General features: G+C 44.7%; 1 protein-coding gene across 1 annotated transcript in view; it reads left to right on the top strand.

Moving 5' to 3' along the window:
* Nucleotides 1–20848, top strand: part of LOC139583683 (ubiquitin domain-containing protein 2) — a 77735-nt gene that overhangs the window by 38721 nt on the left and 18166 nt on the right. The window contains exon 2 of the mRNA XM_071415021.1: nucleotides 5404–5640. Within this exon, the coding sequence (XP_071271122.1) occupies nucleotides 5404–5640 (237 nt within the window). The remainder of the gene's footprint in view (nucleotides 1–5403; nucleotides 5641–20848) is intronic.

Raw genomic sequence — 20848 nt, forward strand, 5'->3', positions numbered from 1 at the left:
ACCTGCAAAATCGGCAGTGTATCAAATACTTGTTCTCCCCACTGTATATAATCATGTATACAGGTACAACACTACTGCTGTTGTACTGTGTAGTCTTCTATTGATACATTAAATTAAATAAAAAATAAGATTATAAAAAAGAATGGCTAACAAATAAATAAACTGTACATGGATGATGGTTACACTATGTATTACTTGTAAGTTATATAAAATGTAAATACTGGAGTGAATTGATGCTCATGGGATGTCCCTCAGGCTCTGGCAATCATATACATATCTGGAAGTAATATTTGCGGTTTCTACCTCACCCAGAATAATTCCCGGCTTATTGTCATTAGTAAATGCACAGTTGGGAATTGGTTTGAGATATTTTCTAGAAAAAACATGATCTTATTTGGGAGTATTTCTCACAGTAGAGGAAAAGTGCATCTCTGTCTCTACCTCCCCCGTCGTGCAGTGACCACAGAGACGCTCCTCTTTGGGTAGCCATGTCATTTTGTGTCTCCCTTTTTTTAATCTATAGCCAATTGGTGCTCAGTGAGCCTGTGATTGGTCAGGAGCTGTCTCTGTTTTGTATATCTGACAGTAGAACTATTCTGCCAATTTGTATTCTCTTTTTACAATTTTTACATTTGATTTCACCTTTATTTAACCAGGTAGGCCAGTTGAGAACAAGTTCTCATTTACAACTGCGACCTGGCCAAGATGAAGCAAAGCAGTGCGACAAAAACAACAACAGAGTTACACAGGGGATAAGCAAACGTACAGTCAATAACACAATAGAACAATCTATATACAGTGTGTGCAAATGTAGTTTAGGGAGATTAGGGAGGTAATGCAATATATAGGCCATAGTGGCGAAGTAATTACAGTGCAGGTAGTTGGGTGGGCTAATTACAGATGGGCTGTGTACAGGTGCAGTGATCGGTAAGCTGCTCTGAAAGCTGATGCTTAAAGATAGTGAGGGAGATATAAGACTCCAGCTTAAGTGATCTTTGCAATTCGTTCCAGTCATTGGCAGCAGAGAACTGGAAGGAAAGGCGGCCAAAGGAGAAGTTGGCTTTGGGGATGACCAGTGAAATATACCTGCTGGAGTGCGTGCTATGGGTGGGTGTTGCTATAGTGACCAGTGAGCTGAGATAAGGCGGGGCTTTACCTAGCAAAGACTTATAGATGACCTGGAGCCAGTGGGTTTGGCGACTAATATGAAGCGAGGGCCAGCCAACGAGAGCATACAGGTCGCAGTGGTGGGTAGTATATGGGGCTTCGGTGACAAAACAGATGGCACTGTGATAGACTACATCGAATTTGCTGAGTAGAGTGTTGGAGGCTATTTTTTAAATGACATAGCCAAAGTCAAGTATCGGTAGGATAGTCAGTTTTACGAGGGTATGTTTAGCAGCATGAGTGAAGGAGGCGTTGTTGCGAAATAGGAAGCCGATTCTAGATTCTTAAAATCAACAAAACATGCAAATTCTTTTCCTCTCTGAACATGCTTTGTGTGTGTGGTCTGTTCTGTGTTTGGGTAGAAAGCCAATAATTTGTTTGCTGAGAGCACTATGTTGTGTAAGGAAGGTCTGTATTTGGTTATTGAGAGTACAGCAGAACAGTTTCCCCGTGTTACTAGTGAAACATATTATCCTATAGTTATTAGGGTCTAGTTTGTCACCTTTTTTTAAATACATGTGGGTTACGAGCCCCTGGTTCCAAATATCAGGGAAGCAGCCACTCCAACACCAGGTTGAATAGTTTTAATAAGGCATCCTGCAGCTCAGTAGTACTGTGTTTAAGCATTCCATTCCTGATGCTGTCAGGACCACATGCTTTGTATTTTCTTTGACCATTCAGCCTGTGTAATTTGGTGTTCAATTGTGTTCTGGATGTTTTTCATTGTGTGTTCAAAGGAGCTGAGATTTTCTTGCATATTTTTGGGGTCGTCTGATGGTATTATTCCATAGAGACTTTCAAAATGAATCTTCCAAATGTTGCCATTTTGAATGGCGAGGTCATTCCTCTGTTTTCCATTTAGACTATTCCATTTCATTCAGAACTGGTTTCCATCAATGGGGTCTTCAATCTCTTTCAGATTTCTCAAAATACTCGGAACGTCTCTATCCTGTGGTTGGTGACGTATTCTATTTGATAAAGATCCATTTTCCCCTTATGATAATAAAATACGTGACTAAGGCTCGACATACTGTAGATGCACCAACTCCTTTCCATTTTTGTTCACTACCTGGTCTGGGCCATTTCTATTACTAGTGATGGGACGGGTATATGGAGGGATGTCCAAATATATGTCTATAACCCTCAGGGTCTACACATTCAAGTTCAGAACCGGTTTTAGTATTCAAATATCTACACAAAAGCACATTTCCCTCAGCTTGAAACAGGTTGTTCTCTCTTTGGACATGATCATCATAGTAAGAGGAATCTGAGGGAGAAGCATACACTGCATCTATATAGAAATCATTGTCACTAAGGATTGTGCATTTGAGTTTTAACCAAATGTGGGTGTTTCCCTTTTTGATTTGGCTCAGTGAAAGGACCTGGTAATACCATATGATCATTCCTCCCGAGAACCTGTTCGGTTTTTATATTTTAATGGTGGAAGTAGAATTTCCCTATAGCCTAAAGGACATTGAGTATCTATACTGAACAAAAATATAAACGCAACATGCAACAATTTCAAAGATTTCACTGAGTTACAGTTTATATAAGGAAATCGGTCAATTGAGAAATTCATTAGACCCTAATCTATGGATTTCGCAGATACCAAAAAAGGTAGGGGTGTGGATCAAAAAACCAGTGAGTATCTGGTGAGACCACCATTTGCCTCATGCAGCGCGACACATCTCCTTCTCATAGAGTTCATCAGGCTGTTGATTGTGGCCAGTGGAATGTTGTCCCACTCCTCTTCAATGGCTGCGCGAAGTTGCTGGATATTGGCTAAAACTAGAACACGCTGTCGTACACGTCGATCCAGAGCATCGCAAACATGCTCAATGGATGACATGCAGGCCATGGATGATCTGGGACAGTTTTGTTTTCCAGGAATTGTGTACAGATCTTTGCGACATGGGGCTGTGTATTATCATGCTGAAACATGAGGTGCTTTTAAAAAAAATGTACGTAACCTTTATTTAACTAGGCAATTCCGGTTAAGAACAAATTCTTATTTACAATGACGGCCTACCGGGGAACAGTGGGTTAACTGCCTTGTTCAGGGGCAGAACGACAGATTTTTACCTTGTCCGCCCTGGGATTCTATCCAGCAACCTTTCGGTTACTGGCCAAACGCTCTATCTATTAGGCTACCTGCCGCCCCGATGGCGGTGGATGAATGGCACGACAGTGGGCCTCATGATGGCCTCATGGTATCTCAGTGCGTTCAAATTGCTATCGATATAATGCAGTTGTGTTCGTTGTCTGTAGTTTATGCCTGCCCATACCATAACCCCAACACCACCATGGGGCACTCTGTTCACAAAGTTTACATCAGCAAACCGCTCACTCACACGACGCCATACATATGGTCTGCGATTGTGAGGCCGGTTTGACGTACAGCCAAATTCTCTAAAATGACGTTGGAGGCGGCTTATGGTAGAGAAATTAACATTTAAATTCTCTGGCAACAGCGCTGGTAGAAATTATTGCAGTCAGCATGCCAATTGCACGCTCCCTCAACTTGAGATCTGTGGCATTGTGTTGTGTGACAAAACTGCACATTTTAGTGGCCTTTTATTGTCCTCGGCACAAGGTGCACCTGTGTAATGATTATGCTGTTTAATAAACTTCATAATATCCCACAACTGTCAGGTGGATGGATTATCTTGGCAAAGGAGAAATACTAACAGGGATGTGAACAAATTTGTGCAAAAACATTTGAGAGAAATACGCTTTTTGTGCGTATCGAACGTTTCTGGGATCTTTTATTTTCCAACAATTGTTTACAGACATTATTTCATTTATAATTCATTGTATCACAATTCTATTGGGTCAGAAGTTTACATACATCAAGTTGACTGAGCCTTTAAACAGCTTGAGAAATTCCAGAAAATGATGTCATGGCTTTAGAAGCTTCTGATAGGCTAATTGACATCATTAGAGTCAATTGGAGGTGTACCTGTGGAGGTATTTTGCCTCTTTGCTTGACATCATGGGAAAATCAAAAGAAATCAGCGAAGACCTCAGAAAAAAATTGTAGACCTCCACAAGTCTGGTTCATCCTTGGGAGCATATTCCAAACGCCTGAAGGTACCACGTTCAGATGTACAAACAATAGTACGCAAGTATAAACACCATTGGACCACGCAGCTCAGGAAGGAGACGCGTTCTCGAAAAGTGCAAATCAATCCCAGAACAACAGCAAAGGACCTTATGAAGATGCTGGAGGAAACGGGGTGAAGTAGCTATATCCACAGTAAAACGAGTCCTATATCGACATAACCTGAAAGGCTGCTCAGCAAGGAAGAAGCCACTGCTCCAAAACCGCCATAAAAAAGCCAGACTACGGTTTGCAACTGCACACGGGGACAAAGATCATACTTTTTGGAGAAATGTCCTCTGGTCTGATGAAACAAAAATAGAACTGTTTGGCCATAATGACCATCGTTATGTTTGGAGGAAAACGGGGGAGGCTTGCAAGCCGAGGAACACCATCCCAACCGTGAAGCACGGGGGTGGCAGCATCATGTTGTGAGGGTGCTTTGCTGCAGGAGGGACTGGTGCACTTCACACAATAGATGGCATCATGAGAAGGAAAATGATGTGGATATATTGAAGCAACATCTCAATACATCAGTCAGGAAGTTTAAAGCTTGGTCGCAAATGGGTCTTCCAAATGGACAATGACCCCAAGCATACTTCCAAAGTTGTGGCAAAATGGCTTAAGGACAACAAAGTCAAGGTACTGGAGTGGCCATCACAAAGCCCTGACCTCAATCCTATAGAACATTTGTGGGCAGAACTGAAAAGCTTATGCTTTTTTTTTTTTTTTTTGTAGGAGGCCTACAAACGTGACTCAGTTACACCAGCTCTGTCAGAAGGAATGGGCCAAAATTCACCCAACTTATTGTGGGAAGCTTGTGGAAGGCTACCTGAAACGTTTGACCCAAGTTAAACAATTTAAAGGCAATGCTACCAAATACTAATTGAGTGTATGTAAACTTCTGACCCACTGGGAATGTGATGAAAGAACGGCTGAAATAAATCATTTCACATTCTTAAAATAAAGTGGTGATCCTAACTGACCTAAGACAGGGAATTTTTACTAGAATTAAATGTCAGAAATTGTGAAAAACTGAGTTTAAATGTATTTGGCTAAGGTGTATGTAAACTTCCGACTTCAACTGTACATAAGAAATGAATACACAAACAAATTTAGAACTCTTTCTTTCTCAGTGGCTCTTGGGCGTAACCAGGCCTTGAAGAGAGAGAAGCCCAAATGGAAGAGTGACTATCCAATGACGGACGGCCAGCTGCGCAGTAAGCGGGATGAGTTCTGGGACACTGCGCCTGCCTTCGAGGGCCGCAAGGAGATCTGGGACGCACTCAGGGCCGCCGCCCAGGCCTTCGAGAGCAACGACCATGAACTGGCCCAGGCCATCATCGACGGGGCCAGCATAACATTGCCACACGGTACGACACACACCAAACATATCTACTCCTTTATCAGCTCTGTCTCTGCCCACTCTCTTTGTTAGCCTGTATCGTAACACTGCCACACGATACGTCACACATTCCATAGACCCCTGCCCTCTTTCAACTGTCCCCTCACTGTTACAGCATAACACTGCCTCACAGTATGAAACACACACGCCATCTCTCTACAGCAGACATGACACATCTATCAGCTCTAGCCCTCTATCTGTTCTACGTCTGTCACGATGATTCAACACACACACACACACACAGCCCTCTTTTTCTGCACACCACCCGTGTCATACTTTTCTGACTATTTTGAGGAAGTGTATACTGGCTATGGCTTCTCAAAATGGACAAACAGTACTATTGCTGCTTTTTTCTCTCGTTTTTCAAGTGAAGGTCCTTTCAGGGAGTATGTAAGCACACTTGTACGGCTAGCTGAAGCATGCTGACGGCTTAACCCACCTGGCTGATTCGTGGTGTCCATTTTGGAGAGAGAAATGCCGTGGGATCTTTGGGGCCACAGGACCTCGGTTTAACATCTCATCCTAAGGACTCTGCAGGGTCCCGGTCACTACCCTGGGGCATTGGACTCTCCTTAGAGCAGAGGAAAGAGCGTCCCCTACTTGTTCTCCAACCTTACTGTATCTTCACGGGTGGTCTCTCGATCAGACCCAATCCTGTTTAACTTCAGAGGAAAGCTGGCTGGGTGGTATGCCGGTTGGCTTTCCTGAGTCTTTTTGAGGCCTTCCTTTCTCTATCTCTTATCTCGTCACACCATTACGTTGTCTCCATCTCTGTTTTGCTTAAGTCAGTTTTGTCATCCAATTTCTCTGCTTGCGAGGCAGCAGGCCCCCGCTTCTATATACTTCCCTACCAGCTGAAGCTGTCAGTCTGTGGTCTGTGGAGAGGAATATTACATAGTCTCTTTAATCCCGCCCAGACACACAGACAGACAGACCAAAACATCCATTCGTCCCCCTGCAGCCTTGCTGATTGTGAAGCCGGCTGTTGAACAGAATCAATTAGCTCTATGAAGATAGTCCAACTGTCCTGCTCTGAAGTTACACTGCAGCAAAGAGCCAGAGGCTGGCCGGCAGGCTGAGACACTGTAGAATAGATGGAATGAGCCATCAAGGTTAAGGTCAGCCTAGTGTTTGTCCATATTAGCCTGCTCTCCTTCTCTTTGACTTCTGCTTTGAAGTCAGGTTCCCCACCCTCTACTCATCTTTTTGGTCTCTCACCAAACACACTGCTAAAAGGTTTGTGTGGTGCCTGCCTTGGCGCTGCTCTGGGAGTGGTTTGAATCTGAGCCATCGAGACAGCAGGGGAGAGTGGTTTGATCTGTACAGCGGCAGACAGGGTGAGCTCACCTTTTAAGTCCATGCACCAACACAGAGCCCAGAGAGAAAGGGAAGGAGAGAGGGATAGAGAGGAGAAAGAGAATGCCTGTCTCAAGAATAAAGTTTTTAATTTTTATTGTCCGTTTGTGGGAACAGCATATGTGGGAACTCCTTCAAGACTATTGGAAAAGCATTCCAGGTGAAGTTGGTTGACCAAATGCCAAGAGTGTGCAAAGCTGTCAAGGCAAAGGGTGGCTTCTTTGAAGAATCTCAAATATAAAATATGGTTTGATTTGTTTAACACATTTGGTTACTACTGTACATGATCCCATATATGTTATTTTATAGTGTTGATGTCTTCACTATTATTTTACAATTTTGAAAATATTTAAAAATAAAGAAAAACCCTTGAATGAGTAGATGTGTCCAAACTTTTGACTGGCACTGTAAGTATTCAGACCCTTTGCTATGTGAATTGAAAATGAGCTCAGGTCCATCCTGTTTCCATTGATCATCCTTGTGATGTTTCTACAACTTGATTGGAGTCCACCTGTGGTAAATCAAATTGATTGGACATGATTTGGAAAGGCACACACCTGTCTATATAAGGTCCCACAGTTGACAGTGCATGTTAGAGCAAAAACCAAGCCATGAGGTCGAAGGAATTGTCCGTTGAGCTCCAAGACAGGATTGTGTCAAGGCACAGATCTGGGGAAGGGTACAAAAAAAATTCTGCAGCAGTGAAGGTCCCCAAGAACACAGTGGCCATCATTCTTAAATGGAAGAAGTTTGGAACCACCAAGACTCTTCTTAGAGCTGGCCACCCGTCCAAACTGAGCAATCGGGGGAGAAGGGCTTTGGTCAGGGAGATGACCAAGAACCTGAAGGTCACACTGACATAGCTCCAGAGCTCCTCTGTGGAGATGGGAGAACCTTCCAGAAGGACAACCATCTCTGCAGCACTCCACCAATCAGGCCTTTATGGTAGAGTGGCCAGACAGAAGCCACTCCTCAGTAAAAGGCACATGGCAGCCCGCTTGGAGTTTGCCAAAAGGCACCTAAAAACTCTGACTATGAGAAACAAGATTCTCTGGTCTGATGAAACCAAGATTGAACTCTTTGGCCTGAATGCCAAGTGTCACGTCTGGAGAAAACCTGGCACCATCCCTACTGTGAAACAGGGTGGTGGCAGTATCATGCTGTGGGTATGTTTTTCAGCGGCAGGCACTGTCAGGATCAAGGCAAAGTACAGAGAGATCCTTGATTTTAAAAACCTGCTCAAGACTTCAGACTGGGGTGAAGGTTCACCTTCCAACAGGACAACAACCCTAATCACACAGTCAAGACAGTGCAGGAGTGGCTTCAGGACAAGTCTCTGAATGTCCTTGAGTGGCCCAGCCAGAGCCCGGACTTGAACCCGGTTGAACATCTCTGGAGAGACCTGAAAATAGCTGTGCAGCGATGCTCCCCATCCAACCTGACAGAGCTTGAGAGGATCTGCAGAGAAGAATGGGAGTACTCCCAAAATACAGGTGTGCTAAGCATACCCAAGAAGACTCGAGGCTGTAATCTTTGCCAAAGGTCATTCAACAAAGTACTGAGTAAAGGGTCTGAATACTTATGTAAATGTGATATTCCTCTTTATTTTTTAATACATTTGCAAACATTTCTGAAAAACCTCTTTTTGCTTTGTCATAATGGGGTATTGTGTGTAGATTGAGGATTTGGGGGGATACGTCTAATGTAACAAAATGCTTAAATAGTAAAGTGGTCTGAACACTTTCCGAATGCACTGTATTGTGAATTGCTCATAAATTAGAAAACTTTGATTTTTAGACCATATCGCCCAGCCCTAATAAACACACACGCCCCTTCATGAGGTGGAAAAACACTGCCCCCACTTTGCCTGTTCTATATGTCCGGTTATATGACCAGTGACATGACATGGTTGAAGCTGTTAGATGGTGTCTGGGAATCTCTCAGCAAAGTTACCCACAGTACAAAGTACAAGAGTGCTGCCTCATCAGAACATGGATTTGGCCTGAGTTATTGTAGACCTCTCCTCTCCTGAGCCCATTCTCTCTCACGGCCCCCGGTCGCTCCATAATACACTGAGACATCCTTATCTCCCCCGCCAATCGTCTGCCATTTTGTCTCAGACCGGGTGTCACTGGGTTGGTGTAAATTAGCCTTGTGTATCCACCCCCCCCCCTATCCAGATTAGAGGTAGATTAGCTGGGCTGGCTGGCTGCTTTAATGCGGTGCTGTGGAGCTGCAGCTGTGGATTCCTGAGGCCTGCGGTCAATGTCTCCTGAGAGAGCAGGGGAAAACACACCCCTCTAGTACATTGCAATCACTGGCAGACAGGCAGGCAGGGAGGGAGGAATCTCACAAACAGGTCTCTCTCCCTCTCTCTCTCTGCTCTCTCGGCCTCTCACACACAAAGGAAAATCAATCACCAGGGTTCAGTCAATATAGAATCTCTCCCTATCAGCACTCCTCTGGCATTGCTGTCCGACTGCCAGGTTCATAGATTCAGGCCTCCTTTGTCTTGTCAACATACTTCTATTACTACAGTAGCTATCAACATTTCTGACTGCTAGTTCATGAACATAATACGGGCGATGTGATCAGTTTGAGATATGGGTTACATGTTTGGTTATGAGAGGGTCAGTTGACAGTGTTCCAGTGTCAGTTTGCCGCTACTGTGCATTTATTTTAGACACGCCAGTCTTGGGCCTGTATCCACAAAGCGTCTCAGAGTAGGAGTGCATTTTTTTTTTTTAAGTTTAGATCATAATGAACAAGACTATTAACAGGTGGGGACCTGATCCTAGATCAGCACTCCTACTCTGAGAGGCTTTATTGATACGGGCTCTGATCTACAATGAGTGGATGGATCTCAGCTGGAACTACAAAGTCTTGTGATATTATATGCCAGACATGATTCTGAGTTACACCTGAACCACCCAGCAGCCCATCCCCCCCTCCATCCCTGCTGTCTGACACTGGTGCCGAAAGGAGGCCTAGCTATTTAGGGCATGCTCATGAAAGAGACTTCTCATGTGTACATTCTCCTAGCAGGGAGACAGACGGCCAGACCGCTAGCTGGGTGTCATGTACAGTTGAAGTCGGAAGTTTACATACACTTAGGTTGGAGTCATTAGAACTCGTTTTTCAACCACTCCACAAATTTCTTGTTAACAAAATATAGTTTTGGTAAGTCGATTAGGACATCTACTTTGTGCATGACACAAGTCATTTTTCCAACAATTGTTTACAGACAGATTATTTCACTTATAATTCACTGTTTCACAATTCCAGTGGGTCAGAAGTTTACATACACTACGTTGACTGTGCCTTTAAACAGCTTGGAAAATTCCAGAAAATGATGTTATGGCTTTAGAAGCTTCTGATAGGCTAAGTGACATCATTGGAGTCAATTGGAGGTGTACCTGTGGATGTATTTCAAGGCCTACCTTCAAACTCAGTGCCTCTTTGCTTGACATCAAAAGAAATCAGCCAAGACCTCCGGAAAAAAATGGTAGACCTCAACAAGTCTGGTTCATCCTTGGGAGCAATTTTCAAAAGCCTGAAGGTACCACGTTCATCTGTACAAACAATAGTACGCAAGTATAAACACCATGGGATCACGCAGCTGTCATACTGCTCAGGAAGGAGATGCCTTCTGTCTCCTAGAGGATATCCCCGAACAACAGCAAAGGACCTTGTGAAGGAGCTGGAGCAAACAGGTACAAAAGTATCTATATCCACAGTAAAACGAGTCATATATTGACATAACCTGAAAGGCTGCTCAGCAAGGAAGAAGCCACTGCTCCAAAACCGCCATAAAAAAGCCAGACTACGGTTTGCAACTCCACATGGGGACAAAGATCGTACTTTTTAGAGAAATGTCCTCTGGTCTGATGAAGCAAAAATAGAACTGTTTGGCCATAATGACCATCGTTATGTTTGGAGGAAAAACGGGGAGGCTTGTATGGCGAAGAACACCATCCCAACCGTGAAGCACGGGGGTGGCAGCATCATGTTGTGGGGGTGCTTTGCTGCAGGAGGGACTGGTGCACAATAGATGGCATCATGAGAAGGAAAATTATGTGGATATATTGAAGCAACATCTCAATACATCAGTCAGGAAGTTTAAAGCTTGGTCGCAAATGGGTCTTCCAAATGGACAATGACCCCAAGCATACTTCCAACGTTGTGGCAAAATGGCTTAAGGACAACAAAGTCAAGGTACTGGAGTGGCCATCACAAAGCCCTGACCTCAATCCTATAGAAAATTTGTGGGCAGAACTGAAAAGACGTGTGCAAGCAAGGAGGCCTACAAACCAGTTACACCAGTTCTGTCAGGAGGAATGGGCCAAAATTCACCCAACTTATTGTGGGAAGCTTGTGGAAGGCTACCTGAAACGTTTGACCCAAGTTAAACAATTTAAAGGCAATGCTACCGAATACTAATTGAGTTTATGTAAACTTCTGACCCACTGGGAATGTGATGAAAGAATTCAAATCTGAAATAAATAATTCTCTCTACTATTATTCTGACATTTCACATTCTTAAAATAAAGTGCTGATCCTAAGACAGGGAATTTTTACTAGGATTAAATGTCAGGAATTGTGAAATACTGAGTTTAAATGTATTTGGCTAAGGTGTATGTAAACTTCCGACTTCAACTGTATATGTCTAGGTCAGGCTATCGCTCTGATGTCTGCAGTCAGTGTGAACCAGGAGGATCCCAGGACACCAGCTGCCTGCTCTGCTCTGTTATCATCTGCTCTGACACCTCCTGGAGGAACGGATGAGCAGCAGACTGCTCTACATCTCGAGGAGAGCAATGAAGGGGTCTGGGCCCCGAAGCTCTGACTCAGTCACTATCGTTTCAGGCCACAGACATACATTTGCTGTGAAGAAGAAGGGCTGATATTTTTGGGGGTGTGTCGTTGCAGTTGGAAATATGACTTATTCGTTCCTATGAGAAAATTGTGTTAGTGATCTATTCCAGGTGTCGCAGCCACAGCTAGTGATCTCTTCTTGTGATTCCCCTTTCCAGTAACTGAATCAAATTCACCATGGCCTCAAGCCCCTCATCTGTAATATTGAATATCAATCATTCGGAATATAAATAGTTGTGAGTAATTTAGTGTTATTGGGTTGTAAGGTGGTCTGGCGGCTGGTAGAATCCCCCCCCAGTCGGGCGGTTAGTATGTGAAAGCTGAAAGTGAGAGTCGAGCACAGCCCTTATGCCCCTGAGCACCTTGTGTAAGGCAGCCTCTTTTGTGTGTGTGTGTGTGTGTGTGTGTGTGTGTGTGTGTGTGTGTGTGTGTGTGTGTGTGTGTGTGTGTGTGTGTGTGTGTGTGTGTGTGTGTGTGTGTGTGTGTGTGTTTGTTTATAACAGCTATACACACTCCGACAGGCTGTGAGACACTGCTAGCTGAAAGGTCAGCGCTCTCCCTGTTTCTCCTGCTGAGTGTCAGCAGAACAGGTGTGTCACAGAGCACCTCACCACCACCACCAAATACAGTACCCCTCTGGGAGGCCACACTACTGCCTGATTTAGAAACACTTTTCCACTGCACCCTGTAATCACACTATGGCAATTCCCTACTGCATGATGCGTTCACACTATAGCACCCCCCCCCCTACACAGGGCATTCACGCTATAGCAGCACTAGAAACATTACCCCCACAACACCAGAAACAGTCCCCTCACTACAACACCGGAAACTTTTCCCACACTGCAACAGTCCTCCCTTCTGTGGAGTCGATCGCATGATGATATAACAAACAACATTCCAGCACTGCAGTGCAGGGAGCATATCACACTGCATCACAAGACATATTCCACCTCAGGATAAGAAAAATAACAGGCTGGCACTTAATGGACTGTACAAGGCTATAAACAAGCAAGGAAACCTACATCCAGAGGCTGCTGTTCTGGTTGCCGGCGATTTTTAATTCTGCGTCACCAAGACACGATGCCCAACTTACTGTACCTGTACTCAGCCAATCTGTAAATAGCACACTCAACTACCTCATTCCCATATTGTTATTTATCTTCTTGCTCTTTTGCACCCCAGTATCTCTACTTGCACATCATCATCTGCACATCTATCACTCCAGTGTTAATGCTAAATTGTAATTATTTCGCCTCTATGGCCTATTTATTGCCTTAACTCCCTACTCTTCTACATTTGCACACACTGTACAACATTTTTTCTATTATGTTATTGTTTATGTGTAACTGTTGTTTTTGTCGCACTGCTTTGCTTTATCTTGGCCAGGTCGCAGTTGTAAATGAGAACTTGTTCTGAACTGGCCTACCTGGTTAAATAAGGGTTAAAATGGCTTAAGGACAGCAACGTCAAGGTACTGGAGTGGCCATCACAAAGCCCTGACCTCAATCCTATAGAAAATTTGTGGGCAGAATTGAAAAAGCGTGTGCAAGCAAACCTGACTCAGTTACACCAGCTCTGTCAGGAGGAATGGGCCAAAATTCACCCAACTTATTGTGGGAAGCTTGTGGAAGGCTACCCAAAATGTTTGACCCAAGTTAAACAATGTAAAGGCAATGCTACCAAATACAAATTGATTGTATGTAAACTTCTGACCCACTGGGAATGTGATGAAAGAAATGAAAGCTGAAATTAAACATTCTCTCTACTATTATTCCCACATTTACCATTCTTAAAATAAAGTGGTGATCCTAACTGACCTAAGACAGGGAATCCTTACTAAGATTAAATGTCAGGAATTGTGAAAAACTGAGTTTAAATGTATTTGGCAAAGTTGTAAGTAAACTTCCGACTTCAACTGTACATAAATACAAATTAGTCTTAAGAAGACAGTGATAGTAATTGCAATGAGCCCAAAAATTGACATAAATACAGGAGTCGTGTATAGGAGTCTATAGTGTTTCTCCTGTTGGAACACTTTTACTACCAAGTCGACGACTGACGGATTTTAAACGAACAAAATATGTTGGTTGGGGCCTCCCGGGTGGCGCAGTGGTCTAGAGCACTGCGGCGCAGTGGTCTAGAGCACTGCATCGCAGTGCTAGCTGTGCCACCAGAGACTCTGGGTTCGAGCCCAGGCTCTGTTGCAGCCGGCCGCGACCGGGAGGTCCATGGGGCGACGCACAATTGGCCTAGCGTCATCCGGGTTAGGGAGGGTTTGGCCGGTAGGGATATCCTTGTTTCATCGCGCACTAGCGACTCCTGTGGCGGGCCGGGCACAGTGCACGCTAACCAGGTCGCCAGGTGCACGGTGTTTCCTCCGACACATTGGTGCGGCTGGCTTCCGGGTTGGATGCGCGCTGTGTTAAGAAGCAGTGGGGCTTGGTTGGGTTGTGTTTCGGAGGACACATGGCTTTCGACCTTCGTCTCTCCCGAGCCCGTACGGGAGTTGTAGCGATGAGACAAGATAGTAATTACTAGCAATTGGATACTACGAAATTGGGGAGAAAAGTGGGTAAAAATTCAAAAAAATATATATATGTTGGTTGGGTGACTAAACTACATAACGTGTTATCGTGTGCAATGGGTGAATAGAGTCTGCAGACACACAACGCATACAGCAGCAGAACAACGTGTAGTGTTTTTACAAGAGTAGGGAACACTGAAAGGTTCAGTTTACATATTTGACAAGCTATTAGGAAGTTAGACAAACCATGACATTTTCCCCCATCCCGAAGTCCCCACATCATGCATTGTGCTAAAAGTTAACTCACTATAAAGTAGTGGGTGGTGGTCACGAAGATGACTTGAGATTTGAAGTGTTGCCCCCTTTCGCAGTGACTTTTTTTTGTTGTTGTTGCATGTTCTGCAGCCAGTGGGACCATCTTCAGTTAAGTTTCCCTCAGCACTCTTGAAAAAACAACAAATATGACCACACTTCAGATTTGGTCCTCTTGGAAGGCTGAAAAATCTCCCGATTGCGGTCACTGCCTTCCGCCATGTTTTCACACAAAACAAAACCCAGGTTGCATGCTGAGCCTGCGTCAGACTGTTGCTAACTTTGGTTGATGCTGGGCAGTATTTACCGTAAGTTTTTCAAACCACGGTAATCAAACATTGTTTTAATGGTAATTAAAATTTGAAACGAATATTAACTGTCAGGAATTTTACTGTGGTTTATCGTGAATCCGGTAACCGTTTCATCCCCTCACACTAACCAGGGAGTACAGGAGGGGACATAACATGCTACCCTGAGGGGCCTCCGTGTTGAGGATCAGCGTGGCGAATGTGATGTTACCTACCCTTACCACCCAGCGGTGGCCCATCAGGAAGTCCAGGATCCAGTTGCAGAGGGTGGTGTTTAGTCCCAGGGTCCTTGGCTAAGTGATGATCTTTGAGGGCACTATGGTGTTGAACGCTGAGCTGTAATCAATGAACAGCATTCTCACGTAGGTGTTCCTTTTGTCCAGGTGTGAAAGGGTAGTGTCGAGTGCAATAGAGAGTTGCATCGTCTGTGGATCTGTTGGTGCGGTATGCAAATTGGAGTGGGTCTAGGGTTTCTGGGATAATGGTGTTAATGTGAGCCATGACCAGCCTTTTAAATTATTAGTTATTATTATTAGTACTATAGGTCGGTAGTCATTTAGGCAAGTTACCTTAGTGTTCTTGGGCACAGGGACTATTAGGGTCTGCTTGAAACATGTTGGTATTACAGACTCGGACAGGGAGAGGTTGAAAATGTCAGTGAAGACATTTGCCAGTTGGTCAGTGCATGCTCGGAGTACATGTCCTGGTAATCCGTATGGCCCTGCAGCCTTGTGAATGTTGACCTGTTTAAATGTCTTAGTCACATCGACTGAGGAGAGCGTGATCACACAGTCGTCCGAAACAGCTGATTCTCTCATGTATGTTTCAGTGTTACTTGCCTCGAAGCGAGCATAGATGTTATTTAGCTCGTCTGGTAGGCTTGTGTCACTGGGCAGCTCTCGGTTTTGCTTCCCTTTGTAGTCTGTAATAGTTTGCATCCCCTACCACCTCCAACGAGCGTCGGAGCCGGTGTAGTACAATTCGATCTTAGTCCTGTATTGACGCTTTGCCTGTTTGATGGTTCGTCAGAGGGCATAGCGGGATTTCTTATAAGTTTCTGGGTTAGAGTCCCGCTCCTTGAAAGCGGCAGCTCTACCTTTTAGCTCAGTGCGAATGTTGCCTGTAATCCATGTCTTCTGGTTGGGGTATGTATGTGCAGTCACTGTGGGGACGACGTCATCGATGAACTTATTGATGAAGCCAGTGACTGATGTGGTGTACTCCTCAATGCCATCGGAGGAATCCCGGAACATATTACAGTCTGTGCTAGCAAAACAGTCCTGTAGTTTAGTATATGCTTCATCTGACCACTTTTTTATAGACCGAGTCACTGGTGCTTCCTGCTTTAGTTTTTGCTTGTTAGCAGGAATCAGTAGGATAGAATTATGGTCAGATTTGCCAAATGGAGAGAGAGCTTTGTACGCGTCTCTGTGTGTAGAGTAAAGGTGGTCTAGAATTTTTTTCTGGTTGCACATTTAACATGCTGATAGAAATTAGGTGAAACTGATTTAAGTTTCCCTGCATTAAAGTCCCCAGACACTAGGAGCGTCGCCTCCTGGATGAGCGTTTTCCTGTTTGCTTATGGTGCTATACAGCTCATTGTGTGCGGTTTCAGTGCTAGCATCGGTCTGTGATGGTATGTAGACAGCTACGAAAAATACAGATGGAAACTCTAGGTGGGCAGTGTGGTCTACAGCTTATCATGAGATACTCTACCTCAGACGAGCAAAACCTAGAGACCAGCTGCTGTTTACATGTATGCATAGGCCCCCGCCCCGTGTCTTACCAGAGGCTGTGGTTCTATCCTGCCGATAGTGTATAACCCGCCAGCTGTATGTTCTTAATGTCGCCGTTCAGCCAGGACTCGGTGAAACATAAGATATTACAGTTTTTAATGTCCCGTTGATAGGATATACGTGCTTTTAGTTCGTCCCTTTTATTAGCTAACAGGACGGAATGCAAAGGCAGATTAGCCACTCACAAGGCACCCTGAAAAGAAAATAGCATGGTTGGTTAAGAGCCGATAAGACGACAGCCATCCCTTCCGGCGCTATCTTCAATGTCCACGGGCTCGTTCTGAGAGCATGCGCAGAACAGCTGGCTGGCATATTCACAGTAATTTTCAACCTCTCCTGGTCCCAGTCTGTAATCCCCACATGTTTTAAGATGAACACAATCATTCCTGTCCCTAAGAACTCTTAAGGCTTCGTGACACAATGACTGCCGTCCTGTAGCCCCCACTTCTGTAATCATGAAGTGCTTTGAGAGGCTGGTTATGGCACACATTAACTCCACAATCCCAGACACCCTTGACCCACTCCAATTTGCATACCGCCCCAACATATCCATAGAATACGCAATCGCAATTGCTCTCCACACTGTCCTCACCCACCTAGATAAGAATAAATAAATAATTACCGCACAAAACATTTTCTGATAATGATTTATTGATACAAGTGATGCGTGCCGGCAGTCAGTCACGTAACCTCTCACTCTGAGCCATTCAGTGTTGTTGTTTATGTCTGTAGCTAGTGAGCTAAACTGTAGCATTAGCAATGTCTTTCAAAAGGAGACAAATATGGAAATTCTGGAGTTTTTTTAAATTCTGACAATTAGTCTGAGTATGAAAGTCAGGAATCAGATTCTGACAGTGAGGAGCTGCCCACCAACGTTGTAGCCATTGAGAACCCTGAATCTGAGGACCACTTGTCCACTGATGAAGTGCCCGGTCCCTTTTGAAGGTGGTGGTTGCAGACCGACAGTGGATGAAGTACAGGAGGTCTGTGGTAGCTGGAAGGCCACCAGCTATTTCACCCCTCCTGGCCCTACTGTTTGCTTTGAGTCCCAGTCTGGAGTGCAAAGCCCCTTCCCATTTCCCTCTGAGGCAGAGGGCTTCAAGCTGTTTCTGACAGAGGAGCTGGTGGGAGACATAGTAGAGGAGACCAATCGCTATGCCTTGGAGCTACAGGAGAAGAGAGAGCCAGGAGTGAGGGGGAAACTCGCTAAATGGGTGACAACCACAATTAGTAAAATGTATACCTTCCTGGTGACAGTCGTTGTCATGGGAATAGTAAAGAACTCCCTAAGAAAATACTGGAACACAGATTCTATGTTTGCAGCTCCCTTCTTTGCCACCTTCTTTTCCCAAGACCGCTTCCTAGTTCTGCTGCGATGCCTGCATTTCGTCAACAATGCTACTGCTGACCTAAATGACCCGTTACACAAAATAAGAAATGTTCTTATCAGGCTGATATCAGCAATTTGTGGGGTCTTTGTGCCATACAAGGACCTATGCATTGATGAGTCCCTGATGTTATGGAAAGGTAGGCTGGCGTTCCGTCAATATATTCCCTCCAAAAGGCACAGGTTTGGGGTCAAGTTCTTTGTCATGTGTGACGTGAAGACAGGATTTGCCCAGGACATTATAGTTTACACAGGGTCCACCACTGACATCTAACGTTATGAGGGGCTTGGCGTGTCTGGGTCCGTGGTGATGACCACGCTGGCTCCTCATCTCGGCAAGGGACACACTTTGTATGTGAACAATTGGTACAGCAGTCCCACACTCTTCCAGCATCTGCTCTCCAACAGCACAGGGGCCTGTCGAACAGGAAGGGGATGCCGGCATTCGGATGCAGAGAGGGGAGGTGGAGTTCAAGAAGAACGGCTGGCAGTAAAGTGGCATGACAAACGAGACGTCCATGTCCTCTCCACTGTCCATACAGCAACCATGTCGGCCACAGGGAAGGTGGACCACCTGACAGGAGAGAGAGATCAAACCAGACTGTGTGCTTGACTATAAGGTCAAAATGGGGGCAGTGGATAAGGCGGACATGATAAACAACTTTGTGGAAAGCGCTCGGGAAAACTACCAAGTGATATAAGATATTTTTCCATCTGATCGACACTGCTGCCCTCAATGGCCACATAGTTCACCGCCAATTAACAGGTGAGATGATTACTGAACAAGGTATTTTTTGTAATTGGACATACAGTTCACATACAAATCACATACAGTTCCATTATGCAATTATAGTGGCAATATCTCACCCACCTCCCCACTCCCTCATAGGTAAAGTAATTACCCACCAAAAGCCTCATGAGAGAGCTGCTGGAGGAGCACCACACCGCTTGGCGTCCATCCACTGGGGACCGTCCATCCACTGGGGACCGTCCATCCACTGGGGACCGTCCTGCTGCAGACAACCCCCTACGCCTCACTGCACGGAATTTCCCCTGCAAAGTCCATCAAACTGCTGCTCAAGGTCGTCGCACACGGAGGCACTGCATAGTCTGCCGGTCTGGCACCGGAAGAAGGAAGCAGAGGAGGTTGACAAAGCACATGTGTTTAGTTTATGACACACCTAAGTGTTTCGCCATGCTTTGGGAAGTACCATATGCTCAAGTACTATTGAGCACATCTGCAGCAATTACTGACTGACTGACCTGACAGGGGACTTGACCGGTGATCTGCCATGATACTATGATACTGTGCCTTTAGAGGTGGGGGGTGGAAATGCAGTTGTTGTTCAGTCACTGCATGAATAGGAAATATGGGTTAGTTGCCAGTCTTTTCTTGCTGTTTATTTTTCCTTTAGTAAAACACGTTTTTGTTGTTCAACCACCACCAATACTTCAATAAAATGGACGACAATTCCATATAGTCCTGTGTGTTTTCGTCCAGTAAAACTGTTAAGGAGTGTACGTTGGCATACACGCTGGCCTGAATCTTCAGCTCCAAAGATGTCCAGCTCCAGTTGTGGTACTGGCAAGTAATGTTCAATACTGTTGTGTCTGGTTTCTGAAAGTACAGAATAAAGAGGAGTTATTAGAATACGATATAGCAAGTAACATAATAACACTGCTATAAAAATAACAAATTGCATGGACAAAATCACAAATATGAGTTATATAACAGTAAGAAACCGTAACTGTTGAGCTCCACAAGGGGGCAGGGCAGAGCTATGCTAAACAGGCCAAATGAAAACATAAGGCCACGGTAGCTTCAAAAGACAACACAAGCTAATACCTCTCTGATGCAATTAGCATTGTTTTACAGCGCTAATAGAAGAATGTAGCTAGCTACATAAGCACGATTGAGTATAACATCATAAAGGCTATGAAATTAGTGACGTTACCTTGCGCGTCTGCGGTTATCAATCAAATTCAAATTTATTTATAAAGCCCTTATTACATCAGCTGATATCTCAAAGTGCTGTACAGAAACCCAGCCTAAAACCCCAAACAGCAAGCAATGCAGGTGTAGAAGCACAGTGGCTAGGAAAACTCCCTAGAAAGGCCAGAACCTAGGAAGAAACCTAGAGAGGAACCAGGCTATGAGGGGTGGCCAGTCCTCTTCTGGCTGTGCCGGGTGGAGATTATAACAGAACATGGCCAAGATGTTCAAAGATAACGAGCAGGGTCAAATAATAATCACAGTGGTTGTCGAGGATGCAACAGGTGAGCACCGCAGGAGTAAATGTCAGTTGGCTTTTCATAGCCAATCATTCAGAGTATCTCTACCGCTCCTGCTGTCTCTAGAGAGTTAAAAACTGGGGCAGGCAGAACAGTTGAAACTGGAGCAGCAGCACGGCCAGGTGGACTGGGGACAGCAAGGAGTCATCAGGCCAGGTAGTCCTGAGGCATGGTCCTAGAGTTCAGGTTCTCCGAAAGAAAGAAAGAGAGAGAGAATTAGAGAGAGCATACTTAAATTCACACAGGACACCGGATAAGACAGGAGAAAGTCTCCAGATATAACAGACTGACCCTAGCCCCCCGACACATAAACTACTGCAGCA

Source organism: Salvelinus alpinus, chromosome 1 (assembly GCF_045679555.1).
Source record: "Salvelinus alpinus chromosome 1, SLU_Salpinus.1, whole genome shotgun sequence".
Lineage (NCBI taxonomy): Eukaryota > Metazoa > Chordata > Actinopteri > Salmoniformes > Salmonidae > Salvelinus > Salvelinus alpinus.